A 26025-nucleotide genomic window follows, 5' to 3' on the forward strand; every position below is an offset into this window, starting at 1 on the left:
TATCCTTGGCAGGATGAAGCACTCTGGGCACCAGTCCCCCTCCAGAACCAGTGGAGACTTGCATCCACTCCATCTATCCTTGGCAGGATGAAGCACTCTGGGCACCAGTCCCCCTCCAGAATCAGTGGAGGCTTGCATCCACTACCTCAGTCCTTGGCAGGATGAAGCACTCTGGGCACCAGTCCCCCTCCAGAACCAGTGGAGACATGCATCCACTCCATCTATCCTTGGCAGGATGAAGCACTCTTGGCACAAGTCCCCCTCCAGAACCAGTGGAGACATGCATCCACTCCATCTATCCTTGGCAGGATGAAGCACTCTGGGCACCAGTCACCCTCCAGAACCAGTGGAGACTTGCATCCACTACCTCAGTCCTTGGCAGGATGAAGCACTCTGGGCACCAGTCCCCCTCCAGAACCAGTGGCGACTTCCATCCACTACCTCAGTCCTTGGCAGGATGAAGCACTCTGGGTACCAGTCCCCCTCCAGAACCAGTGGAGACTGTTATCCACTTGGGAGACTGTGGCTTTGCACTCCCCAGGATGAAACAGTGGGCAACCCACCCACTGTAGAGACTTGAGAGACTGTGGCTTTTCACTCCTGAGGATACATCAATGGGCATGGAGCCCCGTCGTGGATCTGGCTTGGTGCAGTCATCCGGCTGAGGTGCCCCCTCTTCCCTTCCCCCTGAGGTGCCTGTTGTATTTCTATCTGATGCCACTGCAGTGTTCTCTCCGTTCCAGGACAGGTATCATGTGTGGGCCTCGCCCATGCATTTTGGGCCCAGTGGTCCACGGACATTGAAATGTGCATACCTGTACTACTAATCGTGATGTATATATTTGGAATGTGTATATATTGATGTATATATGAGCTAACTGTTTTTTGATACATTACAATGGTTGAACTCATTTCCTTTTGTCTTAGCATTCTTCCGGGGGGGTTGGGGGTTGTTACTGTGATGTTCGGAAATGCATTGGTGTGTGTGTTGTAGTGGGTGAGGGTCGGGTTGGGGGTGCATGTGTGTGTCCGTGACTTTTGCCTCCCCCCTCCCCTATGTCGTAGGTGCAGTACTCACCGTTGTCTTCGGCGCTGGCGTTGCTGATGTTCGTAGAAGAGCAGGTAGACAAGCGCAGGGAGTATTTGGAGTTCCGGCTCCATGGTGCCCTCCTTCCACGTGGAGTTTGTTCAGGTGAGCTTTTTCCCATAGAAATGTCTGTTTCCGCCTTGTTTTTATCCACGGTGAATCCGCCCCGGAAAAGGTGGCGGATTGGCCTATTGTAATACTGTGGGCGGTACTTTGTCTTCCGCCTGTCTGTTGGCGGTGACTGCCGCGCTGCTTGTCTGTACCGCCGTGGCGGTCGGAGTGTTAAAGTGGCTGTCTATGTTGGCGGTTTCCGCCACGGTCATAATTTCCTTTTTTTCCGCCGGCCTGTTTGCGGTCTTACCGCCGCTTTAACACCGTCCGCCAGGGTTGTAATGACCACCAGTCCCCCTCCAGAACCAGTGGAGACTTGCATCCACTCCATCTATCCTTGGCAGGATGAAGCACTCTGGGCACCAGTCCCCCTCCAGAACCAGTGGAGACTTGCATCCACTACCTCATTCCTTGGCAGGATGAAGCACTCTGGGCACCAGTCCCCCTCCAGAACCAGTGGAGACTTTCATCCACTACCTCAGTCCTTGGCAGGATGAAGCACTCTGGGCACCAGTCCCCCTCCAGAACCAGTGGAGACATGCATCCACTCCATCTATCCTTGGCAGGATGAAGCACTCTGGGCACCAGTCCCCCTCCAGAACCAGTGGAGACTTGCATCCACTCCATCTATCCTTGGCAGGATGAAGCACTCTGGGCACCAGTCCCCCTCCAGAATCAGTGGAGGCTTGCATCCACTACCTCAGTCCTTGGCAGGATGAAGCACTCTGGGCACCAGTCCCCCTCCAGAACCAATGGAGACATGCATCCACTCCATCTATCCTTGGCAGGATGAAGCACTCTGGGCACCAGTCCTCCTCCAGAACCAGTGGAGACATGCATCCACTCCATCTATCCTTGGCAGGATGAAGCACTCTGGGCACCAGTCCCCCCTCCAGAACCAGTGGAGACTTGCATCCACTACCTCAGTCCTTGGCAGGATGAAGCACTCTGGGCACCAGTCCCCCTCCAGAACCAGTGGAGACTTGCATCCACTACCTCAGTCCTTGGCAGGATGAAGCACTCTGGGCACCAGTCCCCCTCCAGAACCAGTGGAGACATGCATCCACTCCATCTATCCTTGGCAGGATGAAGCCCTCTGGGCACCAGTCCCCCTCCAGAACCAGTGGAGACTTGCATCCACTCCATCTATCCTTGGCAGGATGAAGCACTCTGGGCACCAGTCCCCCTCCAGAACCAGTGGAGACTTGCATCCACTACCTCAGTCCTTGGCAGGATGAAGCACTCTGGGCACCAGTCCCCCTCCAGAACCAGTGGAGACATGCATCCACTCCATCTATCCTTGGCAGGATGGAGCACTCTGGGCACCAGTTCCCCTCCAGAACCAGTGGAGACTTGCATCCACTCCATCTATCCTTGGCAGGATGAAGCACTCTGGGCACCAGTCCCCCTCCAGAACCAGTGGAGACATGCATCCACTACCTCAGTCCTTGGCAGGATGAAGCACTCTGGGCACCAGTCCCCCTCCAGAACCAGTGGAGACTTGCATCCACTCCATCTATCCATGGCAGGATGAAGCACTCTGGGCACCAGTCCCCCTCCAGAACCAGTGAAGACTTGCATCCACTACCTCAGTCCTTGGCAGGATGAAGCACTCTGGGCACCAGTCCCCCTCCAGAACCAGTGGAGACTTGCATCCACTACCTCAGTCCTTGGCAGGATGAAGCACTCTGGGCACCAGTCCCCCTCCAGAACCAGTGGAGACATGCATCCACTCCATCTATCCTTGGCAGGATGAAGCACTCTGGGCACCAGTCCCCCTCCAGAACCAGTGGAGACTTGCATCCACTACATCTATCCTTGGCAGGATGAAGCACTCTGGGCACCAGTCCCCCTCCAGAATCAGTGGAGGCTTGCATCCACTACCTCAGTCCTTGGCAGGATGAAGCACTCTGGGCACCAGTCCCCCTCCAGAACCAGTGGAGACATGCATCCACTCCATCTATCCTTGGCAGGATGAAGCACTCTGGGCACCAGTCCCCCTCCAGAACCAGTGGAGACTTGCATCCACTACCTCAGTCCTTGGCAGGATGAAGCACTCTGGGCACCAGTCCCCCTCCAGAACCAGTGGAGACTTTCATCCACTACCTCAGTCCTTGGCAGGATGAAGCACTCTGGGCACCAGTCCCCCTCCAGAACCAGTGGAGACATGCATCCACTCCATCTATCCTTGGCAGGATGAAGCACTCTGGGCACCAGTCCCCCTCCAGAACCAGTGGAGACTTGCATCCACTCCATCTATCCTTGGCAGGATGAAGCACTCTGGGCACCAGTCCCCCTCCAGAATCAGTGGAGGCTTGCATCCACTACCTCAGTCCTTGGCAGGATGAAGCACTCTGGGCACCAGTCCCCCTCCAGAACCAATGGAGACATGCATCCACTCCATCTATCCTTGGCAGGATGAAGCACTCTGGGCACCAGTCCTCCTCCAGAACCAGTGGAGACATGCATCCACTCCATCTATCCTTGGCAGGATGAAGCACTCTGGGCACCAGTCCCCCCTCCAGAACCAGTGGAGACTTGCATCCACTACCTCAGTCCTTGGCAGGATGAAGCACTCTGGGCACCAGTCCCCCTCCAGAACCAGTGGAGACTTGCATCCACTACCTCAGTCCTTGGCAGGATGAAGAACTCTGGGCACCAGTCCCCCTCCAGAACCAGTGGAGACATGCATCCACTCCATCTATCCTTGGCAGGATGAAGCCCTCTGGGCACCAGTCCCCCTCCAGAACCAGTGGAGACTTGCATCCACTCCATCTATCCTTGGCAGGATGAAGCACTCTGGGCACCAGTCCCCCTCCAGAACCAGTGGAGACTTGCATCCACTACCTCAGTCCTTGGCAGGATGAAGCACTCTGGGCACCAGTCCCCCTCCAGAACCAGTGGAGACATGCATCCACTCCATCTATCCTTGGCAGGATGGAGCACTCTGGGCACCAGTTCCCCTCCAGAACCAGTGGAGACTTGCATCCACTCCATCTATCCTTGGCAGGATGAAGCACTCTGGGCACCAGTCCCCCTCCAGAACCAGTGGAGACATGCATCCACTACCTCAGTCCTTGGCAGGATGAAGCACTCTGGGCACCAGTCCCCCTCCAGAACCAGTGGAGACTTGCATCCACTCCATCTATCCATGGCAGGATGAAGCACTCTGGGCACCAGTCCCCCTCCAGAACCAGTGAAGACTTGCATCCACTACCTCAGTCCTTGGCAGGATGAAGCACTCTGGGCACCAGTCCCCCTCCAGAACCAGTGGAGACTTGCATCCACTACCTCAGTCCTTGGCAGGATGAAGCACTCTGGGCACCAGTCCCCCTCCAGAACCAGTGGAGACATGCATCCACTCCATCTATCCTTGGCAGGATGAAGCACTCTGGGCACCAGTCCCCCTCCAGAACCAGTGGAGACTTGCATCCACTACATCTATCCTTGGCAGGATGAAGCACTCTGGGCACCAGTCCCCCTCCAGAATCAGTGGAGGCTTGCATCCACTACCTCAGTCCTTGGCAGGATGAAGCACTCTGGGCACCAGTCCCCCTCCAGAACCAGTGGAGACATGCATCCACTCCATCTATCCTTGGCAGGATGAAGCACTCTGGGCACCAGTCCCCCTCCAGAACCAGTGGAGACATGCATCCACTCCATCTATCTTTGGCAGGATGAAGCACTCTGGGCACCAGTCCCCCTCCAGAACCAGTGGAGACTTGCATCCACTACCTCAGTCCTTGGCAGGATGAAGCACTCTGGGCACCAGTCCCCCTCCAGAACCAGTGGAGACTTGCATCCACTACCTCAGTCCTTGGCAGGATGAAGCACTCTGGGCACCAGTCCCCCTCCAGAACCAGTGGAGACTGTTATCCACTTGGGAGACTGTGGCTTTGCACTCCCCAGGATGAAACAGTGGGCAACCCACCCACTGTAGAGACTTGAGAGACTGTGGATTTTCACTCCAGAGGATACATCAATGGGCATGGAGCCCCGTCGTGGATCTGGCTTGGTGCAGTCATCCGGCTGAGGTGCCCCCTCTTCCCTTCCCCCTGAGGTGCCTGTTGTATTTCTATCTGATGCCACTGCAGTGTTCTCTCCGTTCCAGGACAGGTATCATGTGTGGGCCTCGCCCATGCATTTTGGGCCCAGTGGTCCACGGACATTGAAATGTGCATACCTGTACTACTAATCGTGATGTATATATTTGGAATGTGTATATATTGATGTATATATGAGCTAACTGTTTTTTGATACATTACAATGGTTGAACTCATTTCCTTTTGTCTTAGCATTCTTCCGGAGGGGTTGGGGGTTGTTACTGTGATGTTCGGAAATGCATTGGTGTGTGTGTTGTAGTGGGTGAGGGTCGGGTTGGGGATGGGGGTGTTGCATGTGTGTGTCCGTGACTTTTGCCTCCCCCCTCCCCTATGTCGTAGGTGCAGTACTCACCGTTGTCTTCGGCGCTGGCGTTGCTGATGTTCGTAGAAGAGCAGGTAGACAAGCGCAGGGAGTATTTGGAGTTCCGGCTCCATGGTGCCCTCCTTCCTCGTGGAGTTTGTTCAGGTGAGCTTTTTCCCATAGAAATGTCTGTTTCCACCTTGTTTTTATCCACGGTGAATCCGCCCCGGAAAAGGTGGCGGATTGGCCTATTGTAATACTGTGGGCGGTACTTTGTCTTCCGCCTGTCTGTTGGCGGTGACCGCCGCGCTGCTTGTCTGTACCGCCGTGGCGGTCGGAGTGTTAAAGTGGCTGTCTATGTTGGCGGTTTCCGCCACGGTCATAATTTCCTTTTTTACCGCCGGCCTGTTTGCGGTCTTACCGCCGCTTTAACACCGTCCGCCAGGGTTGTAATGTCCACCTGTGTTTTTAAGGGGCCTAGAAATCCTAATTGCCACATTTAAGTAAATCGTGATGAGACTCCTAAGTTCTGAAGTTCATCACACTAACTTGACATCATGCCTTAATGGAGGATTGTCTTTGAGAAATAGCCATACAATACTATCGGTATCTGCCAGTGATTTGGTGCAAATACCTGGCAAGGATTTCATTCTATTGAAGTAGTCCTTATACCTTAATATAAAGCATAATGCTGTTGGTAGCCAATACATCATAATGACCCCTACAACGACGACTGTTCATGGCTACAAGACACAAATGTCACATCCCAACTTTACAACATTTCACAGAAACAATGATTGTTTACGTCTGGTTGCTTGTAACAACACACTATTTTGACTTGGCAGCTTCACAAACAAGCCAATAGTATACAAACACACACATAAATACAATAAATTGTATTAAAACAAATTACCCAACAACAAGGTTTTAGAAATATCCAGGCTGTAACTCAGAGGAATGACATTCTTAGACAAAGCAAATATACTTATAAATTCATTGTGTCATTTATGGTAAGTGATCTTGCAGTGACTCGAGTACTCCTACTGAAAACGATCTCTCTTACAATAAAGTTGATAAAAACATTGCCATCCGTGTTGGGAGTGAAAACTGCTTCTTAAGCTGTAGTTTTACAAAAAAAACATTTTGATAGTGGACATTTTCGTGTCTTCCTTCATGCCCCATCCTCCACACCGTCCTCAGTTCCAGCAATTGATGTCAGGTCATAATTATTATCTGGTTATGCAGGACAGACAGGGTGGGTGTTGGCAAGATGCATGTGTGAGTTTGTGGACTACAGACAGCATAATCATTGTAAAGGTGACCGTTCATGCTCTTACATCCATCACTCTAACCCAAAGGTTTCAAAGGAATAATTCAATACAACCTCTGGGAGGTACCAGCATGAATGTCTTACGTCAATCAAGTTATAACAGAAGTCTAAAATCAACAAAAGAATTTCAAGTGCAGAAGGGCTGTAATGTCACTCATATGGCTACCATCAATATGTCAAATCGTAAGACCACAGATTTGTACAACCACAAATGATTTCAATGCAATGTTCAAATAAGATTGTGAGCAAATTACATAAGAAGATACGACAATGAGAAAAGTCTGCATTATTATAACAAAACAATACTTCAACTATGAGATGACATAAAAGAATTATACAGAGTACTGTTGGAAGCCAAAGGCAGGCAGCATTGAAATAGTTACTGTGGTTGCCTTTTTCTGCTACATGACTTGTAAAGATCATAAGATTATTAATGAAACAAATAAGATTGTTAATCTTATTTTCAGTCCGCAATAAAAAAAACTTTGCTACATGCTTTCAACTGAGCCTGAATCGAATCTTCTGCATCTGCAGATCAGCTCCATGTTTGAAACATGTTTAGGTACCGAAGCCAATGCAGACTAGGACAGATTTAGATTTTATGAATAGTAGAGAGATAGAATGAATTCATCCTATACTCGAAAAGAACAAGTTACTTCTCTTTGGCAAAAGGTCTTTCTGGTAGAGACTTTACCTAGCCGCAGATTCCTCACCTTTTGAATACTCCCTAGACGTCAGACTGGATCCCTTCACAAGTAAAGTGTGTGGCCCATAAATGCGTCCTCCCTTTGCTCTTACGCCAGTTGCTTTCGGGACTGTCTGCGCCCCTAGACATGAGGTCTCAAAAGCAATTTGGTAGACCAGTGTGCAGTTTCGTAGATTTATGATCTTATTAATGGGTAGAGTCCCATCACAAAAGATGGAGGATGGGCGGGACAGTGAGGAATCTGCAGCAAGATACAGTCTCTACCAGAAAGAGCGTTAAGAGGTAAGTATCTTGTTTTTCTGATAGAGACTTCTAATTGCAGATTCCTCAACTTTTAATTAGATATCAAAGTAGTACCTAAAGGGAGGTGGGCTGTGAATGGACTCAAACCAGATAGTTCTGCAGGACAGAGCGGGTATGGAAGGGCATCCACGTAGCTGCCTGGTGATGTCTATGACAGGTACTACACATGATAATGCAGTAGTAAGCAAAGTACAGCAGATCTTAACGCAGAGCACAATCTAGCATAATGCTTCCGCTCAGCCTTGCCTTTCTTTGCACAGACAAATCCCAGAAACACCCACTCATTGGTCTTTGGTACGATCAATGTGGAAGCTGAGCGCTCTTTTGGGGTCCAAGTAATGAAGTCTCTCCTCCTCCTTAGAGGGATGATGCGAAGCACAGAATGTCAGCGGGTGATGGTTTGACTCATGTGGAACAGATTAATAACTTCTGGAAGAAAAGATGCCCTAGTTTGCTGAACTTGCTCGTCAGGGAAAAAGACGTTGGATGGTGGGTGAACACACAGAACCTGGAGCTCACTCGCACGCTGTGCTTAGGTGATGGCAATGAGGAACACTGTTTTGAGGGTGATAAGCCATAAGGGACAACTGTGGAGGACTCGAATAAAGTCCACATTAAAAATGTAAGGACAAGACTGAGGTTCCATTTGGGCATCACAAAAAGAGAAGGGGAAGCAAACAAAAACCTCATTACAAAAGGTGATTTAAAAAAATAAATGCTGATCAGGCAACCGAAAGAAGGCTAAAAGAGAAGAAAGATAACCTTTAACATTGACCAAAGCAAGGCCTTACCAGGCAAGCAATAGAACAAATATCAAAACATCAAACAATTAGGCCTGGATGGGGCAGTTTGGCGTGCACCCCACCAAACCACAAACTTGTCCCAGCGACAGGTGTCTTTGTCGAGGAATGTTTGGCTGCCAAAATTACATCAAGTACTTATGGGAGAATCGAAGGAAATCGGCTGGCAACAGATCATCCCCAAAGGGGTAACCTAATTAGAGGGCAAATCCTCAGGGGTTCTGGATACCAGGCGCTCTGTGCCCAATCCAAAGCAACTAACATGACTTGGGCCCAGCTGGTCCTGATCTTCTTGAGAATTCGGGGCAGGAGTGGTGTTGGTTAAAAGGTATGCTGGAATCCTCAGTTCCACTCGAGGTGGAACGCATCTACAAATGAGAGGCGCCTTGGAACCTCTAACAAACAGAATTACTGACACAGTGCTTTCACAGTAGTGGCGAATAGACTGAGCCAAGGTTCCTTCTCCATTCACAGAAGAGACCTTGCGCCACCTCAAGGTATAACTGCCACTCATGATCCGTCAGGCGCTGATGACCAAGTTTGTCTGCCCTCACACCCAGTGAGCCCAGCAAGTGGTTTGCACCCAGAAGACTCCTTGGCGGTCCAGCCATTCCCAAAGGCACAAAGCCTCCTGGAAGAGGGTTTGTGACCCCCTCTTGCCCTGTTTGTTGCAGTATCACATGGCATAGATGTTGTCCGCAACACCTGTAGCAGCCTCCCCTTGATGGACGGGAGGAATGCTTTCAGCACCAGCTGGAGGGCCGTCAGTTCCAGAAGACTGATAGGGAGCCAGGACTCCGTCAGAGACCAAGGGCCTCTGATCTCCACCCCTCCCAGGTATCTGCCCCAGCCCAGAAGCAACACATTAGTCACGACTGTCAGCTCTGGATGGGGAAGGGAGAGGGGTCTGCTGCTGATCCAATTGAAGTCCAGTAGCTACCACTGCAGACCTTTCACAATCTTCTCCAAAATCTGGATGTGATTGGAGTGGTCTCCTTTATGTTGGGCACACTGAGACTTCAGATCCCTCTGCAGAGCCTGCCTATGCCACCTGGTGTGCTTGACCAGCAGGATGTAGGATGCCATCAGTCCCAGCAGCCTACATCCGAGGCTCTCACTCAAATCTAGGACCGAGGCTGAAAGACTGGGATCATAGCCTGAATATCCTCGACTCTCTTTCCCAGGAGACTGGCACAAAACCAAACAGAGTCCAGAAGGACTCCAAAGAAGTGGCATGTCTAAGAATGCATCAGGTGTGACCTCAGTATGTTGATAGTGAACCTAAAAAATGACAGGAAGTTTGCCTTAATGTGGCGGAGATTGATGACCAGCCAATGACAGAAGTAGGGGAAAGATTGGCAGCCTAGAGCTGTGAAGATGAGCTGCCACCACCGCACTCCTCACTTTCGTGAACACTTGAAGGGTGCTGGTGAGATCAAAGAGGAGCACAGTGAACTCAAATTGCTGCTCTCCCAGCACGAACCGCAGGGGTGGAGCCAATGGGCTGGCAGTTTGGGAATAGAAAAATAGGCCTCCAATGCCATCATCCAGTCTCCAGGGTCAAGAGCACACTAGACCTGGGGCCAGGGTGAGCATTTAAATATCTCGTTCTGGAGTTAGATGCTGAGAGTGTGCAGATCTAGAATAGGCAGAATACCTCCTTCCTTCTTGGGCACCAGAAAGTATTGGGAATAACAACCATGTATGATTTCTGGTGCTGGCACCTTCACAACAGCTCCTTTGGCCAAAAAGGCTTACACTTCCTGCCACAAAATAGAGAGATGGTCCTCCGTCAGTCACTGGGTGGACAGTGGAAGGTGCAGCCAGGACAAAGCTAAGGTAAGTCATAACTTTTGCAGACAAACTGCAGTACCCGGATGTCCGATGTGATTGCTTGTCAATACAAGTAGGATAGGTGGATTCTGCCTCCCACCGGCTGGTTGTGACAAAGTAAGGATACACTAAATAGATTTGGTGGGCTGGGCTGTGTGGGGGTGCTAGACTAAGCGGCACGCTGACAGTGGCTGTGGGAGCAATGTGCAACTCGCCCTCTTTGGCAAAACTGCTGGGTTCCCTGCTGGGGCAGGACAGGGCAGAGTGAGTCTTGTTGCCAAACAGGTGAGTACCATCGAAGGGCTTGTCCACCAGAGAGGACTGTACGTCACCCAAGAGCCTAGTCAATCATAGCCCTGCATGGCAACACTAGTGTCCATAGGTTGCCCAACAAAGTCAGTAGTGTCCAAGCAACATCAAATTATGAACTTGGCCACATAACAACCATCTTGAAGAGCCTGCAAAAGGACAGGGCGAAGGCCTTCCAGTATACTAGGGAGGACTTGTACCACCGAGCCCTAGAGGGCATGAGTGTAATGGCCCATCAAACAGGAGGAGTTGAAGGAACTCAGGGACAAACTGATGGAGGAGAAGAAGCGCTTCCCAAGTGTCTCCACTCCCTTCAATTCCCTCTCGGGTGGTAGGACAACCGTTGGGAATGGTCTGACTAGTGGAGGCCTGCATCATGAGGCTCTCAGGAGAAGGATACTGCAACAAAGAGGCTAGGTGGACCTTAGCATGGTGATGGCGCATGGTAATTTATCTGTTAACCGGGAGGGCCAGAGTAAGGCTTGACCCACTTCACTAGGAGGGTATCTGTCAAGGCCTCAAAGGTAAGAGAGGGTCAGAAGCAGTGTAGTCTGGCTGGAGGACCTCAATCAATTTGGTTGCTTTTACCTCTGTTGTGGGGAGCTTGAGGTCAAGGACTTCTGTCACCCTGTGCATATCCATAGTACAGGAGGCAGATTCTTCTGTGGCTGTGCCGGGAGGAGAGAGAAGAGGGCTGTATCTGGGGAGTATCCGGTCCACTAACCTCCTTTTTTCACCAACAAAAAAATGATTTTATTGAAGGTTTAGTGATCATACTTGAAATCAAACTCTTGCAATGCTTCACTCATGCCAAACATATGCATTTCAATAAAATCAACTGAATATTCTCAAACTTACTGCAACACCCTCCTCCCCTCCCATTCCCTATGAGTTGCTCCTGCAGTGTATACAGATGAAATTTCTAGGGTCTGGTTTCTGTGTCTTTTCCTGAAAAGGGGCAGTGGAGTACGGAACATGTAGGGGGGTAGGGTTGGGTGCAGGGTGGAGTACCGGCAGGCAGTGCAGTGTATACATCAGACCTCTGTTACCTATTCTCAGTGCAATTAGGGGGTTGGGGCCATTAACAACCCTGGTGACAATCCTTTGGATTACTCCCATGGTTCTTTTAAGCTGTTCATCAGGGCTTCCTAGGCCTGTGCCACTTCTAATGGATGCAGTCCTCTTCTGGCTATCATGAGTAGCACATCACCTTCATTACTAACCCATCTTTTGAGTTCCCTGCGCCAAGAGATTATGCAGGGACCCCGTGGTGCCTTCCAGTGTTGTGTAATTTACCTCTTTGTCAAAAAAAAATGCCAGGTCCTGGAATCTGCTGGTGACCTGTGCTTAGGAGGTGTGAGGGAACCAGCCCAATATACAATGCCCGTGAGCATGGGACCTCCCTGGCAATGATGACAGCTACCATTTTGTGACCTCCTCCCAGTAAGTCATCAGTTGGGGTCAAGTCCACTAGCCTCCATTAAGCCTCATACCAATTTTCCATGGCATTTGCTGACCAAACTCATCACCCTGGTAATAGTCATTATTCGAGTCAGTTCCAAAAAAGGAATGCAAAGAATGTTGTCTGCCTTGAGGTAATGCAAGTCCAGAAAAAGGAACCTCGGATGGATCCGGGCGTGACATCGGTCAAAGTCAAACTAGCAGCAAATCAGTGTTGGAGAGAACAATCAGGCCACCTCTTCGGGCGACGGGGTAGCCTTCGGTATCCACATACCTTGGCCTGACATGATTGCAGGCGTGGGTGGCGAAGTTGGAACTGGAGCCAAGGACAGAAGCAGCTTGGAGGGTCCAACTGGCGCTGAAAGCGAGCCTGGTGGTTGGCGGCCAAACAGAGTACCTTTCGGCTCTATGGGGCCCGAAGGCTCACAAGAGGGAGTTGGTAGAGGTCGAAGAGCCAGAGCATAGCTTCATGGAATTCTTCGATCTGGCACGGCATGGCTGAAGGCCCCCGAAACTTGGGTTGTGCCAGAACCAGCTGCAGGACCAGCTCCAGGACCAGCTCCCAAGTCAGCTGACTTTGAGCGCGTGATCAAGATAGTCGGCAGGGCCTACACGCATCGTCAGGATCGAACTTTGATTTGGAGAGGGACTGGGAGCGGTCCTGACGCTGCGTCTTCTTGTGCTTGGAAACAAAGTTTCACCTTGCATTTTCTGACGGCCTTCGGGTTCAAAGGCCCGTTAGTCCTCACATGTCTTAGAATCGGGGCCCGATCTCAGACACCACAGGTTAACCTGGTGGGGATCGCTCACAGACATCTTCTCGCGACAGTTCTTACAGGCTTTCAAACCAGTTGTGGTAAGAGGTTACATCTCGTGCCTACTGGATACATTTTTGAGGAAAACAAGAAGAAGAAGGGTCTCTGATATACAAGAGAAGCTCTGGATCAGAGTCTGGTGACACAGAAAGAAAGGAACTGATGTCAGGACATGGGAATTTCGCCTTTATAGGCCCCGCACATCACTTCTGGGAGAAAAAGGAGTCAGCGCAAAGTCGTACGGCGCCACCTCCCGCCGCGCAGAAGTACTATGAAACAAAAATTCACGATCCAGTCTGATACCTGGGGAATATTCAAAAGGTGAGGAATCTGTGGCTAGATGTCTATCAGGACAGTACAAACTGCCCACTGTCATACTGCAGTATATGATGCACGAATACCAATATATCAGAATTGGGAAGTTTTTGGACCTTTTTCAATGCTTCTGTGAAACTTTGTGCATTAATCAAAGAGGAAGAATATCAGAACATAGCTACCTGTCTGTGTTCATTCCCTGTGGTACTCTCTTCTTGTCCCTGAATTTGTTTCATCTGCTTTAAGCAGCATTTACGAATGGAGGAGGTCAGATGCTGGAGCATACAAACGGCGTCAGGTGGAGAAGGTCAGGGTGTATGCAGTGATACTTAGGTAGAGAATCGACTCCAAAGGTTTCACTATAAGGAATCCTTAAAAGGTGGATATGTAACACTGTGCCTTCCTCAGACTAAAGCCAAGGCATCACAAGGAAGATGCAATTGCTCCAATACTATTCTCTATGAAGCTGATGGTGGTGAAGGCATGAGTAAATGAATTCTGAATGGGATACCCATATGAAGATTTGAGGACAAAATTCATCAAAACGAATTTCATGCTAGACCTGCTAACATCAAAAATCTCTTCCCCCAGATTGCAAAATGTGGCTCCTCTGATATGAGATCTTGATTGAATTCACTCTTTCTCAGAAGAGACAACATCTTACCGCATAATACAGACCACAATCTATATGTACAATAATACTGCAATTTGTAAATATACCTGAGTGTTATGAATGTTTCTGCGATAATTCATTTGAGGAAAACAGATAAGAATACAATATTTTCAAGAGTATTTACACATGCGAGTTATTTGTTTTAGGAAACTATTATACCATACATTTTGGTGTGTATAATCATGACTCCGTTTAAACAGACCTTTTCTCAGCCTGGCATGAGGAACCACTGACACGCTAGGACGTGAAATGCAGGAACCCATCTAATGTATCTCTTGGAAACCTGAAAGCTGACCTTTGTTTCCGAGATGGCCTTAAACCTCTTGTGGTAAGGGAAGCAGAAGGGAAGACGAGTGGAGAGACTCAAGTGTGGGCATTCTTATAGAGATAACCAACAAAGCCTCATCAGTGGTTTACAAGGGCACATCACACATTTTGGTGAGCTGGTGAAGAATCCCAGCCTAAAGAAGGTATATGAATCAAAGGCTGAAGAGCACCTACTTTGTAGAAGACCCCAGATTCGTTTTATATGTGTACCTAAAGTTACGTCCAAGGTTACGGGCAAAATGTTAGAGCCAAAATAAATCTGAAGGGTGGGGTGTACTGCTAAAGCTGACTTCTGCCACCCTCTCCACCAAACACACACTTCTATTGAAAATCTGAAAACTGAAAGGAATGTAGAAGTAAACATTCTGTAAGTCTACTAAGAAAAACTGCATCCCTAACATGTTGCACTCAGTGCTTTTAAGTTTTATAGATAATTGATCGAGGGCAGAGGTCTCCCATCTTTTTTAATGTAATTGTGTACAAAGATTAAAAATCCTGGCTTCGAAGTTCCAGTAACACCAATATCTGTGGCACACCAAAAATAGCTTTCGGACATCTGACAGTCCGGAGCATCCATCCGGGAGCTTGGTGAGATGAGCCGAGTCTGATTCAGGGTGAAAAGCGAAATTGATCCTATAATGTCGACTACCCGTGAAAACATGGTTTTAATGTTCCAAGCAATGGGAGAAAAGCTGACAAATTATCAAAACTAAGGTGAAGTGACAACCCCCATTAAAAGATCTGCGTGACTGCTTTAAATATGAAGCACTTTTATGAACACTTGATCTCACTATTTCCTTATTAGCCTTTTAGGTAATATGAAGTTCACTCTGCAGCAGATTTTTTTATATGGTCAGGGATGTCACTGGCTAGATGTAACTGTAATAAAGCAGCACAGAAGATGGACAGTTTGTTCAGATGTCAGCTAATAAGGCACCTTCTCGAAACTTGGAACTACTCGGTGACTTACTTTGATTTGAAGACACCTATGACGAGATGTAGGGTGGTGGGCCGAGCTGATGAGATACCATTGCTATTGAGTGACAACGATGCTTCTTCCATTTTTTGTAAACCACCTTAGCACTAATCTATGCAATTGAAACTGTGTGTAGTATTTTCGAGTGGCTGCCAAAAGTTTAGCACTTGGTAGATGCTCGAAATACAGTGTCACATTCTTTTGGACCAAGTGTCTTTTAGGCTTGGTTTGAAGGTGGCCCTGGATGCTCCCTTTGTTTTCCTGAATATATGTTTTCTGTACCGAGCCAGCCATTGATAGTAGCTGCTAACCGTCTCAACCTTTGAATTCCATAGACGGCTGGCCTTTCTCAGGTCAGAAAGAGAGACTATTCTGGTGAGTAGGGTGCACTGCTTTGTGGCTTTAGTTTTAGCCGCATTAGCCTTTCAGATCAGCATTTTGTGGGCTAGGGGATGAGTGGAGCAAAAACCTAAACCTGTTTTCTGCTACTTTACAATCAGGTGAATCTCCTGCGAGAATCGCTAGGAATGGAAAGCTGGATGTGTGCCACAGCTCTCTGTAGAGAACAGGCAACACAGCAGGCTGCAAGTGAGGAGAAAAACCCCGGAAGCAAGAACAGACACATAGACTTCATTACAGAACGTGGGCGTGTACCACTGAAAAGAGTTTACAGGGTACCGTTTTAGAATGGCAGACACATGAACGCAAGCGTACAGAGGAGAGAAAGGTTTCTAATTACATCCATTATTAACAACACAGATAATGACCTCACTGCAAAAAAATAAAATAGCGTGAGGCAGACACGTCACAAAACGTGATAGGCCCATTCATCTATCTGTCAGGATAAATCTTAAGTTGTTTTATCAAATACAGTATTGGAACGACTCTGGCTCATAAACTGTATAGGTGGCATGGTTTTGAGGGATTTCCTAAAGGGTGTCATTTCTACAAGTATTTATCGAATATAAAAGGGGTGCATTAACGCAGAACCTAAACACCTAGGCACATTACCTAAATTCCTGAAATCTGAAAGGTACGATAAATATACAGATCTCTTCATTCCCCTTCCAAAAAAAAAGAAAAGAAAAGCGCTGTGACTGGACATAAATGCACATTGTTAACTTAAAAAAAGAAGGACCAATGAAATTTGAGTTTGTTTTTTAAACCATCGATTTGAATTGCATGCCAATATCTCCAGTCTTCGGATTAAAACAAATCGAGTATTCAATCTCGCTGGGGCAGGCCAGTTCCACTTCGGACTCAAGAACAGAATTGAAGAAATAAACAGCCTGCTTGCGGTGAGGACTCCATTGGCAATAATCCTAGAGAGAGGACACAAAAAGTGAGCTGCTTCATTTAATTATTTCATTATTTTTGTAAAGCAATTATCCAACCAGTGGATGCTCCAGATGGTGGTTATGAAGAAAAAATACCATAGAAACCTTCTGAAATTTGATTAGCTCTCCATGGTCATCAATAGAGTGTCCAACACAAATGTTTCCAGACTAACACTTAAATAGTAACTTCCACCTTATATTTTTTCACGACTAGCCCTCCCACCAAAGACGATTTTTCTTCTGTTTTTTTTTATTAGCTGAATCCCCATGGAAGACGACAGTAACTAAAAATTTTACAATGAAAATCGCCTTAAACGATCATGCATGCGTGCATAACTGTTTAAGAAAGGCACTGGAACCCAAGAAACGCTACACAAAATACAATTTTATACGGGGTTACTACTGAGCTAATCATCCTCTTCTCCTTATTTTATGAACAAAGAATAGGCGAGCAGAAAGCATGGTGGTGGTTTCCTTTAAAAAATCATGGTCCTTACATGACAACCATTTTAATTTCTGATTCTAAAATGCACATTGATTTTGCTATCACAAAGGGCCCTGGAAACATTCGAGGTAAAAGAAAGATAGGTCTGTAAAATAGCAGTAAGGTTCAAGCTACATTTTGTAACTGTCGTACTTTCGCCTTCAGCATATTGTTTCTGACAGTAAACGAAGCTCCAAAGAACAAAACATTTGACGGGCTCGGCTTTAAAAAAGGTCAGGAATACACACGTACAGAGTACAACATAAACAACAGGAGAATGTCTTGCGCGGATTAAACAATTGTGAAGAATGTTCAAATAAACTGAAATTTCAATACAATGTTCCTTGTAAAGCATCTTTAAAGGATGTAGACGACTTAAACGGAAAATCTGTCATGATTACTATAAAGGTTTACTAACACCATTTGTACTGTCCAATTACGTTGCATGTGTAGGTTGCTCAACCAAATAATGAATACATTTATGAGGACTTTTGGAAGGTTTTGATTTTTTTAAATACTTTTTAGCTAAATCTTGGTGACACCTCTGCAAACTTTCTCTGTTCCTTCCTTGCAACACTTTCCCTTGCTGTGGTCCACTTATTAACGTTCAAAAATGCCTTCAAAGTTGTAGGACTAAGATGTGAGTACTTGGGTACCACATTCCTATTGTCTTTCTTACTTCCCACCATTAGGTATTTTCTTCTAAGTCGTGGCCTGATTGCACCCAGGAAGGTAATATTTTTAATCAGTGATCTTCAATTTTGGGGAAAAGACGACTGTAGTTTTGGGGTCACGTGTATGTCTGGCTCTTGTTCTTAATATTTCATCAACAAGCTTTTCATCTGAAAAGAGATGCTGAGTGATTGTAATCTATTAACTCACTAACAACGATCTGCCCCTGGATATTCAAAACATTCACACGTTTGCTTAAAGGGTTATAGTGTCATAGGTACGAATTTGAAATTTAGGGACTTAAAATGATCTAAAGGTTGCCCACTCTCAATTATTTGTTTACATTCAATGCCACATAAGCTTCTCAAGGTTAAAATCTATTTGGATGTATATACTTTGGGTGGTATCAACATGTTTCTGCATCGCTATAGTATCTTTTAGGTATCCATCACATGTCTTTGGGTATACCTTATCCCTTCAATCAATTCTTGTGACTGCTTTGTGTATCTCTCTTTGATGAGCCATCTACACAGATATTAATCATAAAGAATAGGTGGGAATGAAAATAAACGTGTCAACGAGGGAGTCTAGACTTGATAACCACACAGAATATTTAGGGTCAGTATTCAATGAGTTGATTTTATTGTGTGAGGGTGTTCTGACTCGTAACCTAAAACACTTTCTGAAAATGAACCATTGTAAACGTCTGCATTATTTGCTAAAGCAGAATGGCAAATGACTACTTTACAAATCTTGTTTTACAATGATTGCTGGTTTGCTTTATTGTTATCATGGGTTCTGTAACTTTTTCTTAAAGAAAATTGTATTCAATTTTATCATCTTTTACTATTACATAACAGACCGGCATCACAGTATATAAAAATGTTTAGACTAAGGCACTTTGTATTACTTTTCAGTCTAGGACATTATGCACCATCTATATCCCCCATACCTTTCCATGCTTTTTGAGGCATCCTCGTGACTTGTAAATTGGCTCTTCAAGTTTCATGTACCAGTCCAGTGCAGTCCTCCAGCTCGCTGGCATGGAGAGCGGGAAGAGCACCAGCATGTGGAAATGTCCTGCTTGGCTAGTACTGCCCTAATACCAAGGAGTGGGCAATCCCACTTCTGCTCAACATAATCCTCCACAATATTAAGGAGAGGTATTCTTGGGGAGGGCTCCACAGCCTCTCCCAACACCGCAGAGGTCTCCACAAACACCCTTTGACAGTATTATTGAATAATGGGACAGTTCCATGTACCATGGTAAAGGTTGGCCTTTGTATATTGAGGGCAATTACGTGTTGGGTTGGGCAGTTTGTTAGCAAACTAGAGATGTACTGGTGTGAGATAGGTCATATTGTGCAGCTCAGTAGTATAATTGGACCTCTGCCAAGCCCAACCCCCCCATCGTAGGTGGAATGCATGCAGGTACCATATGTCACCCGGGCAGGCCTATTCATCCATAGGAAGGAGTGGATTTTGGCTGTCATTTTCTGGAAGCTGGCCTGGGGAATCGGGTGTAGGAAGTTCTGGATCATGTATGGGATTCAGGATAGCATAATTAGTATTAATAAAGTCACCCTACGTAGTATGTTTAGAGGGACTTTGGACCATGCAACAGGGCAAACCATAGTTTAGACTCAAAAGGGGCCAAGTTCAGGCTCCATGCTAAGCTTGACTCTAGGGCAATATGCACTCCCAAAGTTCTGAAAGTCTAATCATTGGTAAGAATTGCACCTGCCAATCCACCACACTCAATTTGCCCCTCAGTGAAACCAGTAGAGACTTAGAGCAGTTCACCTGCTGTTTAAAGGGAGCATTTGCAAGAGGTTAGGCTCTGTGAGGGATGGTTGTGCAAGAAACAAGAGAACATCATGTGCATAACGTACTATTCGATTCTAATCCTCAGTCAAAAGCCCATATCTGGGCACTGCACTGGATCCATGTTACCAGCAGCTCCATAGTCAACTCAAACAAGAGGGGGGAAGCGGGCATCCCTGTCTGATACTCACCTAATTGAAAAGGGATCGGAGAGGGTACTGTTGATTTGGACCTGCGCCTTGGGGTTTGAATATAGAACCTTCACATAGAAGCAGAACCTCAGCCCAAGGTCCAACACCCTTCATGAAGGTCCAGTCTGTTCTGGTGAAAGACTTCCCAAAGTCAATAAACATTAGAGCAGTTGGGCCTCGTACAACCAGTAGATGGGCCATTGACATTTGCATCCTGTGAATGTAATGTCTGGTGCTCTGACGTGGCATAAATCGACTTTAGTTAGGGTAGACTAAGGGCCTCATTACAACATTGGCGGGCGAAGTTGTAACCGCCGTGCGGTGCCCATTTTGACATCCCCGCTGGGCCGGCGGGCGGAAACAGAGTTTCCGCCCGCCGGCCCAGCGGGGATGTGGGCCGCAACATGGGAGCCGGCTCCAAATGGAGCCGGCGGTGTTGCGGCCGTGCGACGGGTGCAGTTGCACCCATCGCGCTTTTCACTGTCTGCAGAGCAGACAGTGAAAAGCCGCATAGGGCCCTGTCAGGGGGCCCCTGCACTGCACATGCCAGTGGCATGGGCAGTGCAGGGGCCCCCAGGGGCCCCGCGTCTCCCCGTACCGCCAGCCTTTTCCTGGCGGTTCAAACCACGGCGGTCGTAATGTCCCTGGAAGCACCGCCAGCCTGTTGGCGGTGCTTCCGTCATTTCAGCCCTGGCGGTCCCGTACCAGTTGAAATGACCCCCTAAGTATGGTAGCAGGATGAGGAGCCTGTTGGCCAATACCCTGGTGTAGATCTTAAGCTCTGAATGGATTAAGGATATTAGCCGGTATGCTTCACAACCGTCTGTGGGGTGACCAGGTTTGTGCAACACCACTATGATGGCCAAATCCAATTCTGGAGGGAATTGTTCCTTGTCAATTGCTTCCTGGTACATATGGAAATGAGGCGGTATTAGAAGCACTGCAAATCGTCAGTAATACTGCTTCAGGTAACTGTCAGGACTCTGTTTTACCTCTGTTTCGTTCCTGGAGGTCCTGCTGGATTGACTTGGCATGCAGACACTGTTCAAGTGCCCAACGCTCAGTTGAATGCAGGATGGGAAAGGCAGGTCCTCATTGAGTGGGTGAGAAGCCTCTCAGGTGGGCCACAGATGTGCCGTGTACAGCATACGATTAGATGCCGCAAACATACCTGCTATGTCTGCTGCCTTAAACAAATGGTCCCCTTGGGCATTGACCACCGCATTGACCATTTGGAGGGTGGTGTCCCTAAGCGCCAGCAAGTACTGCAATTTACTCAATTTGTTGCCCCAATGGGCCTCGTCAAGCACCAGCTGTCAGAGGGACGCCCTGGCCATGACAAGGCAGCTCTGTTTCTATTCGGAGGGTTGTTTCTGATTAAGGTAGTCCAGTTGTGTCACTTCCTTCTTCAAGTTGGCCACCCATTGTCCTGCCTCCTGTTCTTTACCCCTTAAGTATGATCTCACTATGCCGCATAGGGTGGCCTACCGGCAACCCATACCATAGAGAATGAAAGGAGTCTTAATGGTTCACTAGGAAGTGTTTAATTTCCTTAGTCAGGTATTTTATGATGAGTGCACTTGTGAGGTGCCAAGCATTAAGGTGCTAGATTGCATGGGCACCTTCTCTCGGGGATCTAAAATGAATTAGTGGTAGGAGTTGTGAGCCCCTGTCATATGGGTCAGGTCCAATGCTGGAAGCAGGAAAATGTTGATCTGTGATAACGATTTGTGTGCCGTTAAAGAGTGGGTGTATCAGCGAGCATGGGGGTTCCACATTCTCCAGGCACTGCAGATCCCATGCCCTCCATCCATTCCTGAAAAACACCCGTTGAACTCGCTCTGAGTCCTGGGGCCCAATTGAGTCCATTCCTGGGGCCACTACATCATTACTACATAAATAAACTCCCCGCCATGAAAGTAATGCCTGGGGGCTGCTCTAGTATCCGGTGTAGGAAGCTGGCTCTGTATACTATATCAAAGTGAGATATAGGCCCTCATTCCAACCCTGGCGGTCTCTGACCGCCAGGGCGGAGGGCAGCGGAAGCACCGCCAACAGGCTGCTGGTGCTTCCAGGGCTATTCTGACCGCGGCGGTAAAGCCGCGGTCAGAAAAGGGGAACCGGCGGTTTCCCGACGGTTTGCAGCGCCGCCATCGGGATTCCGACCCCCTTCCCGCCAGAACCAGGATGGCGGGAACGGGTGTCGTGGGGCCCCCTAACAGGGCCCCTTACAGATTTTCACTGTCTGCTTTGCAGACAGTGAAAATTGCGACGGGTGCCACTGCACCCGTCGCACCCCTTCAACTCCGCCGGCTCCATTCGGAGCCGGCTTCCTCGTTGCAGGGGCTTTCCCGCTGGGCCGGCGGGCGATCTTCTGGCGATCGCCCGCCGGCCCAGCGGGAAAGTCAAAATGACCCCCGCGGTCTTATGACCGCGGTGCGGTCTTTCGGCGGTTTCCGACCGGCGGGCGGTGCCCGCCGAAGTCGGAATGAGGGCCATAGTGTGCACAGAGACCAAGGGTTCCCCAGAGGTCTAAACGAGGCTAAAGTATATAAAACTAAGGCTCTGTTTTGTGGTAGTGTGTTCGAGCAGTTAGCCTTATCAGAGGGTAATGCAAAGCATTTGTTGTAAATGCACAGGCAATAAATGAAGCACACACTCAATGACTAACTCCAGGCCAATGGTTTTTATATTACAAAAATATATTGTGTTACCTTATTTCTAGAACCACGAGATTTAAGTTGCAGGTAAGAACATTTGCAAGTAAGTATCCAACATATGTATCAATACTACTTTGTTTCAAATTGGCAAATTATACGTTTTCAAGTAAATAGCAATAATCTGTGTTAAAAGTTTACTGCAATTTTCCGAAACAGTTCTACGGGGGAAGAAAAGTTAATACAGTTTTGAGGTAAGTACACGACTTACAGTTCCAGTCTCTGGGGGGTAGGAAAGCCACTGGTCGAGGTTCAAGTTAACCCCAAACATACACCACCAACAACACGGGGCAGGCCGATTGCAGAGGTCAAAGATGAGGGCGATTTAAAATGGGCTCCTATGGAGCCTGGGGGTACTCTAAATCAGGCCTACTTGCTGGTAAGTACCTGCATCTTTGGAGGGCAGCCCTGGGGGGCTTAGAGAAGCACTGGGGGGGAGGGTCACAGGTCAGCACCAAACACACACCCTCAGAGGCGCAGGGGCGGACGGTTGCAGGGTGGAAACACAGCATTGGGCTCCTGATGCTTTCCTATAGGGGTACCCTGTGGTCACGTAGATGCTGCAGGCTGGGTCCAGGGGGTCAGTTCCGGAAAACCACAGGTTAGACAAGGAGGAGGGCTGTCTGCTGGACATTGCTGCACCAGAGATCGGGTTCCCCAAGGCCAGGGGGCTGCAGGTGCAGAGTACCTTTTGGTGACGAGTATCTTTGTCCGGTTCTGTCACGGTCATGTGGGTCCTCCGATTCAGGCTAAAGGCATCATCGTGTTGGACAGGAGGGTTCAACCCAGGATGGGCCCTTGCTCAGAATCTAGTTGGTTGGGCCACATGGACACGGGCCGTAGGAGTTGGGTGCAGAGTGGATAGGACTCACGGATCCGAGGCGGTTCTGGAGTCCTTGGATGGAGTTCTTCTTGGACAGGGCCACTGTCCATGGGAGTTTTTGGTCCCTTGTGATGCAGGCAGTCCTCTGGAGGCTTTTCAGAGGTCGCTGTTCCTGCAGGATGTGTGGCCTTCTTTTAGCAGGGCTTTGGAGGCTGAAGACAGCCCGGTAGGGCTGGGGCCAAGACAGTTTGCGTCTCAGTCTTCTCTACTGGGGGACAGCTTAGCAGTCCTTCTTCTTCTTGTGAGGTTGCCAGGAATCCGACGAGCTAGGTTCAGGGGAGCCCTTAAAATCTGGTGTTAGGGGCGTTACAGGGGTCAGAGGGCAGTAGCCAATGGCTACTGTCCCTAAGGGTGGCTACACCCTTCCTGTCTCCACTCCCTTTGGGGAGGGGGACACAGATCTAACCCTATTGGTCCCTGTCCTCCAAACCAAGATAGTGGATTTTTGTAAGGAGGCGTCACCTCAGCTCAGGACACCTTACGGGTGGTCCCAGCTGAGGTGGTCACTCCTCCTTGTTTTCCCTAATCTTCCTGTTGGACTCGCCACAGAAAGTGGGGCTTTGTCAGGGGGGGCATCTCCACTATCAAGAGGCATGAGCCTCTGAGGCTCACCGCCAGGTGTTACAGTTCCTGCAGGCAGGAGGTGTAAAGCACCTTCTCCCAGGGCAGGCTTTGTTTCTGGCACTAGATAGCATAAAGCCTCTCACCCTATGCAGTCAGAAACTTGTCTGAAAGTGGCAGGCTGGCGCAGACTGGTTAGTCCTGCACTAGTAGTTTGGTCAACATACAGGGGGGATCTCTAAGATGCCCTCTGAGTGCATTTCTCAATAAATCCAACACTGGCATCAGTGTGGGTTTATTGTGCTGAGAAGTTTGATACTAAACTTCCCAGTATTCTGTGAAGCCATTATGGAGCTGTGGAGGTCGTAATGACAAACTCCCAGCCAATGTACTCAATATAAGTAAATACAAATTTTGGCTAAGAAGGGGGAAGTATAAACCTAGACTCCCACTGTAAAACAAATTATGATTCTATTCTATATCGTATTTTTAAGTTGGTATGCATTTTATTTCTTTATAACAACATCCAATATGACCTCTTGTATTTGTAAATAAACTTAAAATTAATTTCTATGTGCTCTAAAAGTAACAACACAGTGAAAGTGAATATTGTAATAAATAAAGCGCTAGTGTTATGTACAATATATACAGAAATGTGGTTAAATGACAACAAACAGTGAACTTCAAAATGATTCTTTCAATCCAGGAGTCTTGAAGTCACTATATTATTTTACAGTAATCCATATTGATCATTTTTGTCGAAGTTTTGACCCTTATTAAGACATCAATCAGAAATGGGTCATCATCAGGACTGGGGATTCCTCTGAATTAGTAGCACCTAGAGACAAGGGGAATTATATTTATTTATTATAATCCTGCCAAGATAATTTAAATTTAAATTATTTAACTTGATGAAATATGTGGGGCAATGAACCACTCACCTATATTGCTCAAGGGCATCTAATGCAATAATTCCAGTATGTTTTTTATTTGCGGTTATCAGCAATATTGATCCTTTTCCTAATAGAAGGAACAAGTAAAAAGTAAACAGGCCTATTAGGTTCTATATTTTGCCATCGCTGAGATATAGTCTCAGGCAGTGGTAGCAAGTATTATTTCTTAAAGCAAGAGCTAACCTTCTTGCAGTTAAATATTTATTGTACAATTCCCAGGCAGTGGTTGGTGGAATGGCACCCTGGGAGGGAATGCCATGTCGACCTTGTCTTTTTCTCTCCACCAGCACAAACAAATTGCAATGGCAATGTACATGTGCTTGGTGACGGGTCCCCAGGGTGGCATAATTAATGCTGCAGCCACTGGGGACCTTCCGTGGACACAGGGACCCTGGTACCATGGGTAGCACCTTTTACAAGGGACTTAACTGTGTGCCAGGGGTGTGCCGATTGTGGAATCAATGGTGCAGTGTTTGGGAACAAACACTGTGCTTGGGCCTGGTTAGCGGGATCCCAGCAAACTCTCGGTCAAGTTGGCATCAATATCTGGCAAAAGGTGGGGAGGTAACCATGCAAACAAGGGCCCTTTCCTACATCAGGTCCCAGAATTTTACTAGAGTATCATTACACAGGAGTGGTGGGACGTAAACACACAAATGAGAAAAGGTACACCTCCAGTGTACCATCCACCACTACATATTTACCCCAGGAGTCATGTAATATTCAAGAGACTACATAAGGGAATGTTTGGTGGAAAAAAAAAAATTGCTGCCCCCAGGACCCTCTTGTGTACCCAGAGTAGTACACCCTATCCTATACAAAGCAGGCTAAGAGAGGGCATTTGTTCACCAACAAGTAGGACTCCTGTAACAGCAGAACAGCTGGGATACGTCTTTTGGCAAATCTCAGGACCATGGTGCATTTGATAAGATCTTTAGGGCTGCTGACATTCC

At 47.8% G+C, this 26025-nt stretch overlaps 1 protein-coding gene across 4 annotated transcripts in view; it reads right to left on the reverse strand.

The window, feature by feature from the left end:
* Positions 1-6582: 6582 nt before the first annotated feature.
* The window catches only part of PRMT7 (protein arginine methyltransferase 7), a 424549-nt gene continuing 405106 nt past the window's right edge, over positions 6583-26025 (reverse strand). For all 4 annotated transcript variants that reach the window (XM_069217242.1, XM_069217243.1, XM_069217244.1 and 1 more), the window contains one exon: positions 6583-16772. In XM_069217242.1, the coding sequence (XP_069073343.1) occupies positions 16611-16772 (162 nt within the window). In that variant the 3' untranslated portion in view covers positions 6583-16610. The remainder of the gene's footprint in view (positions 16773-26025) is intronic.

The sequence above is a fragment of the Pleurodeles waltl genome, chromosome 12 (assembly GCF_031143425.1).
Source record: "Pleurodeles waltl isolate 20211129_DDA chromosome 12, aPleWal1.hap1.20221129, whole genome shotgun sequence".
In the NCBI taxonomy this organism is placed as follows: Eukaryota; Metazoa; Chordata; class Amphibia; order Caudata; family Salamandridae; genus Pleurodeles; species Pleurodeles waltl.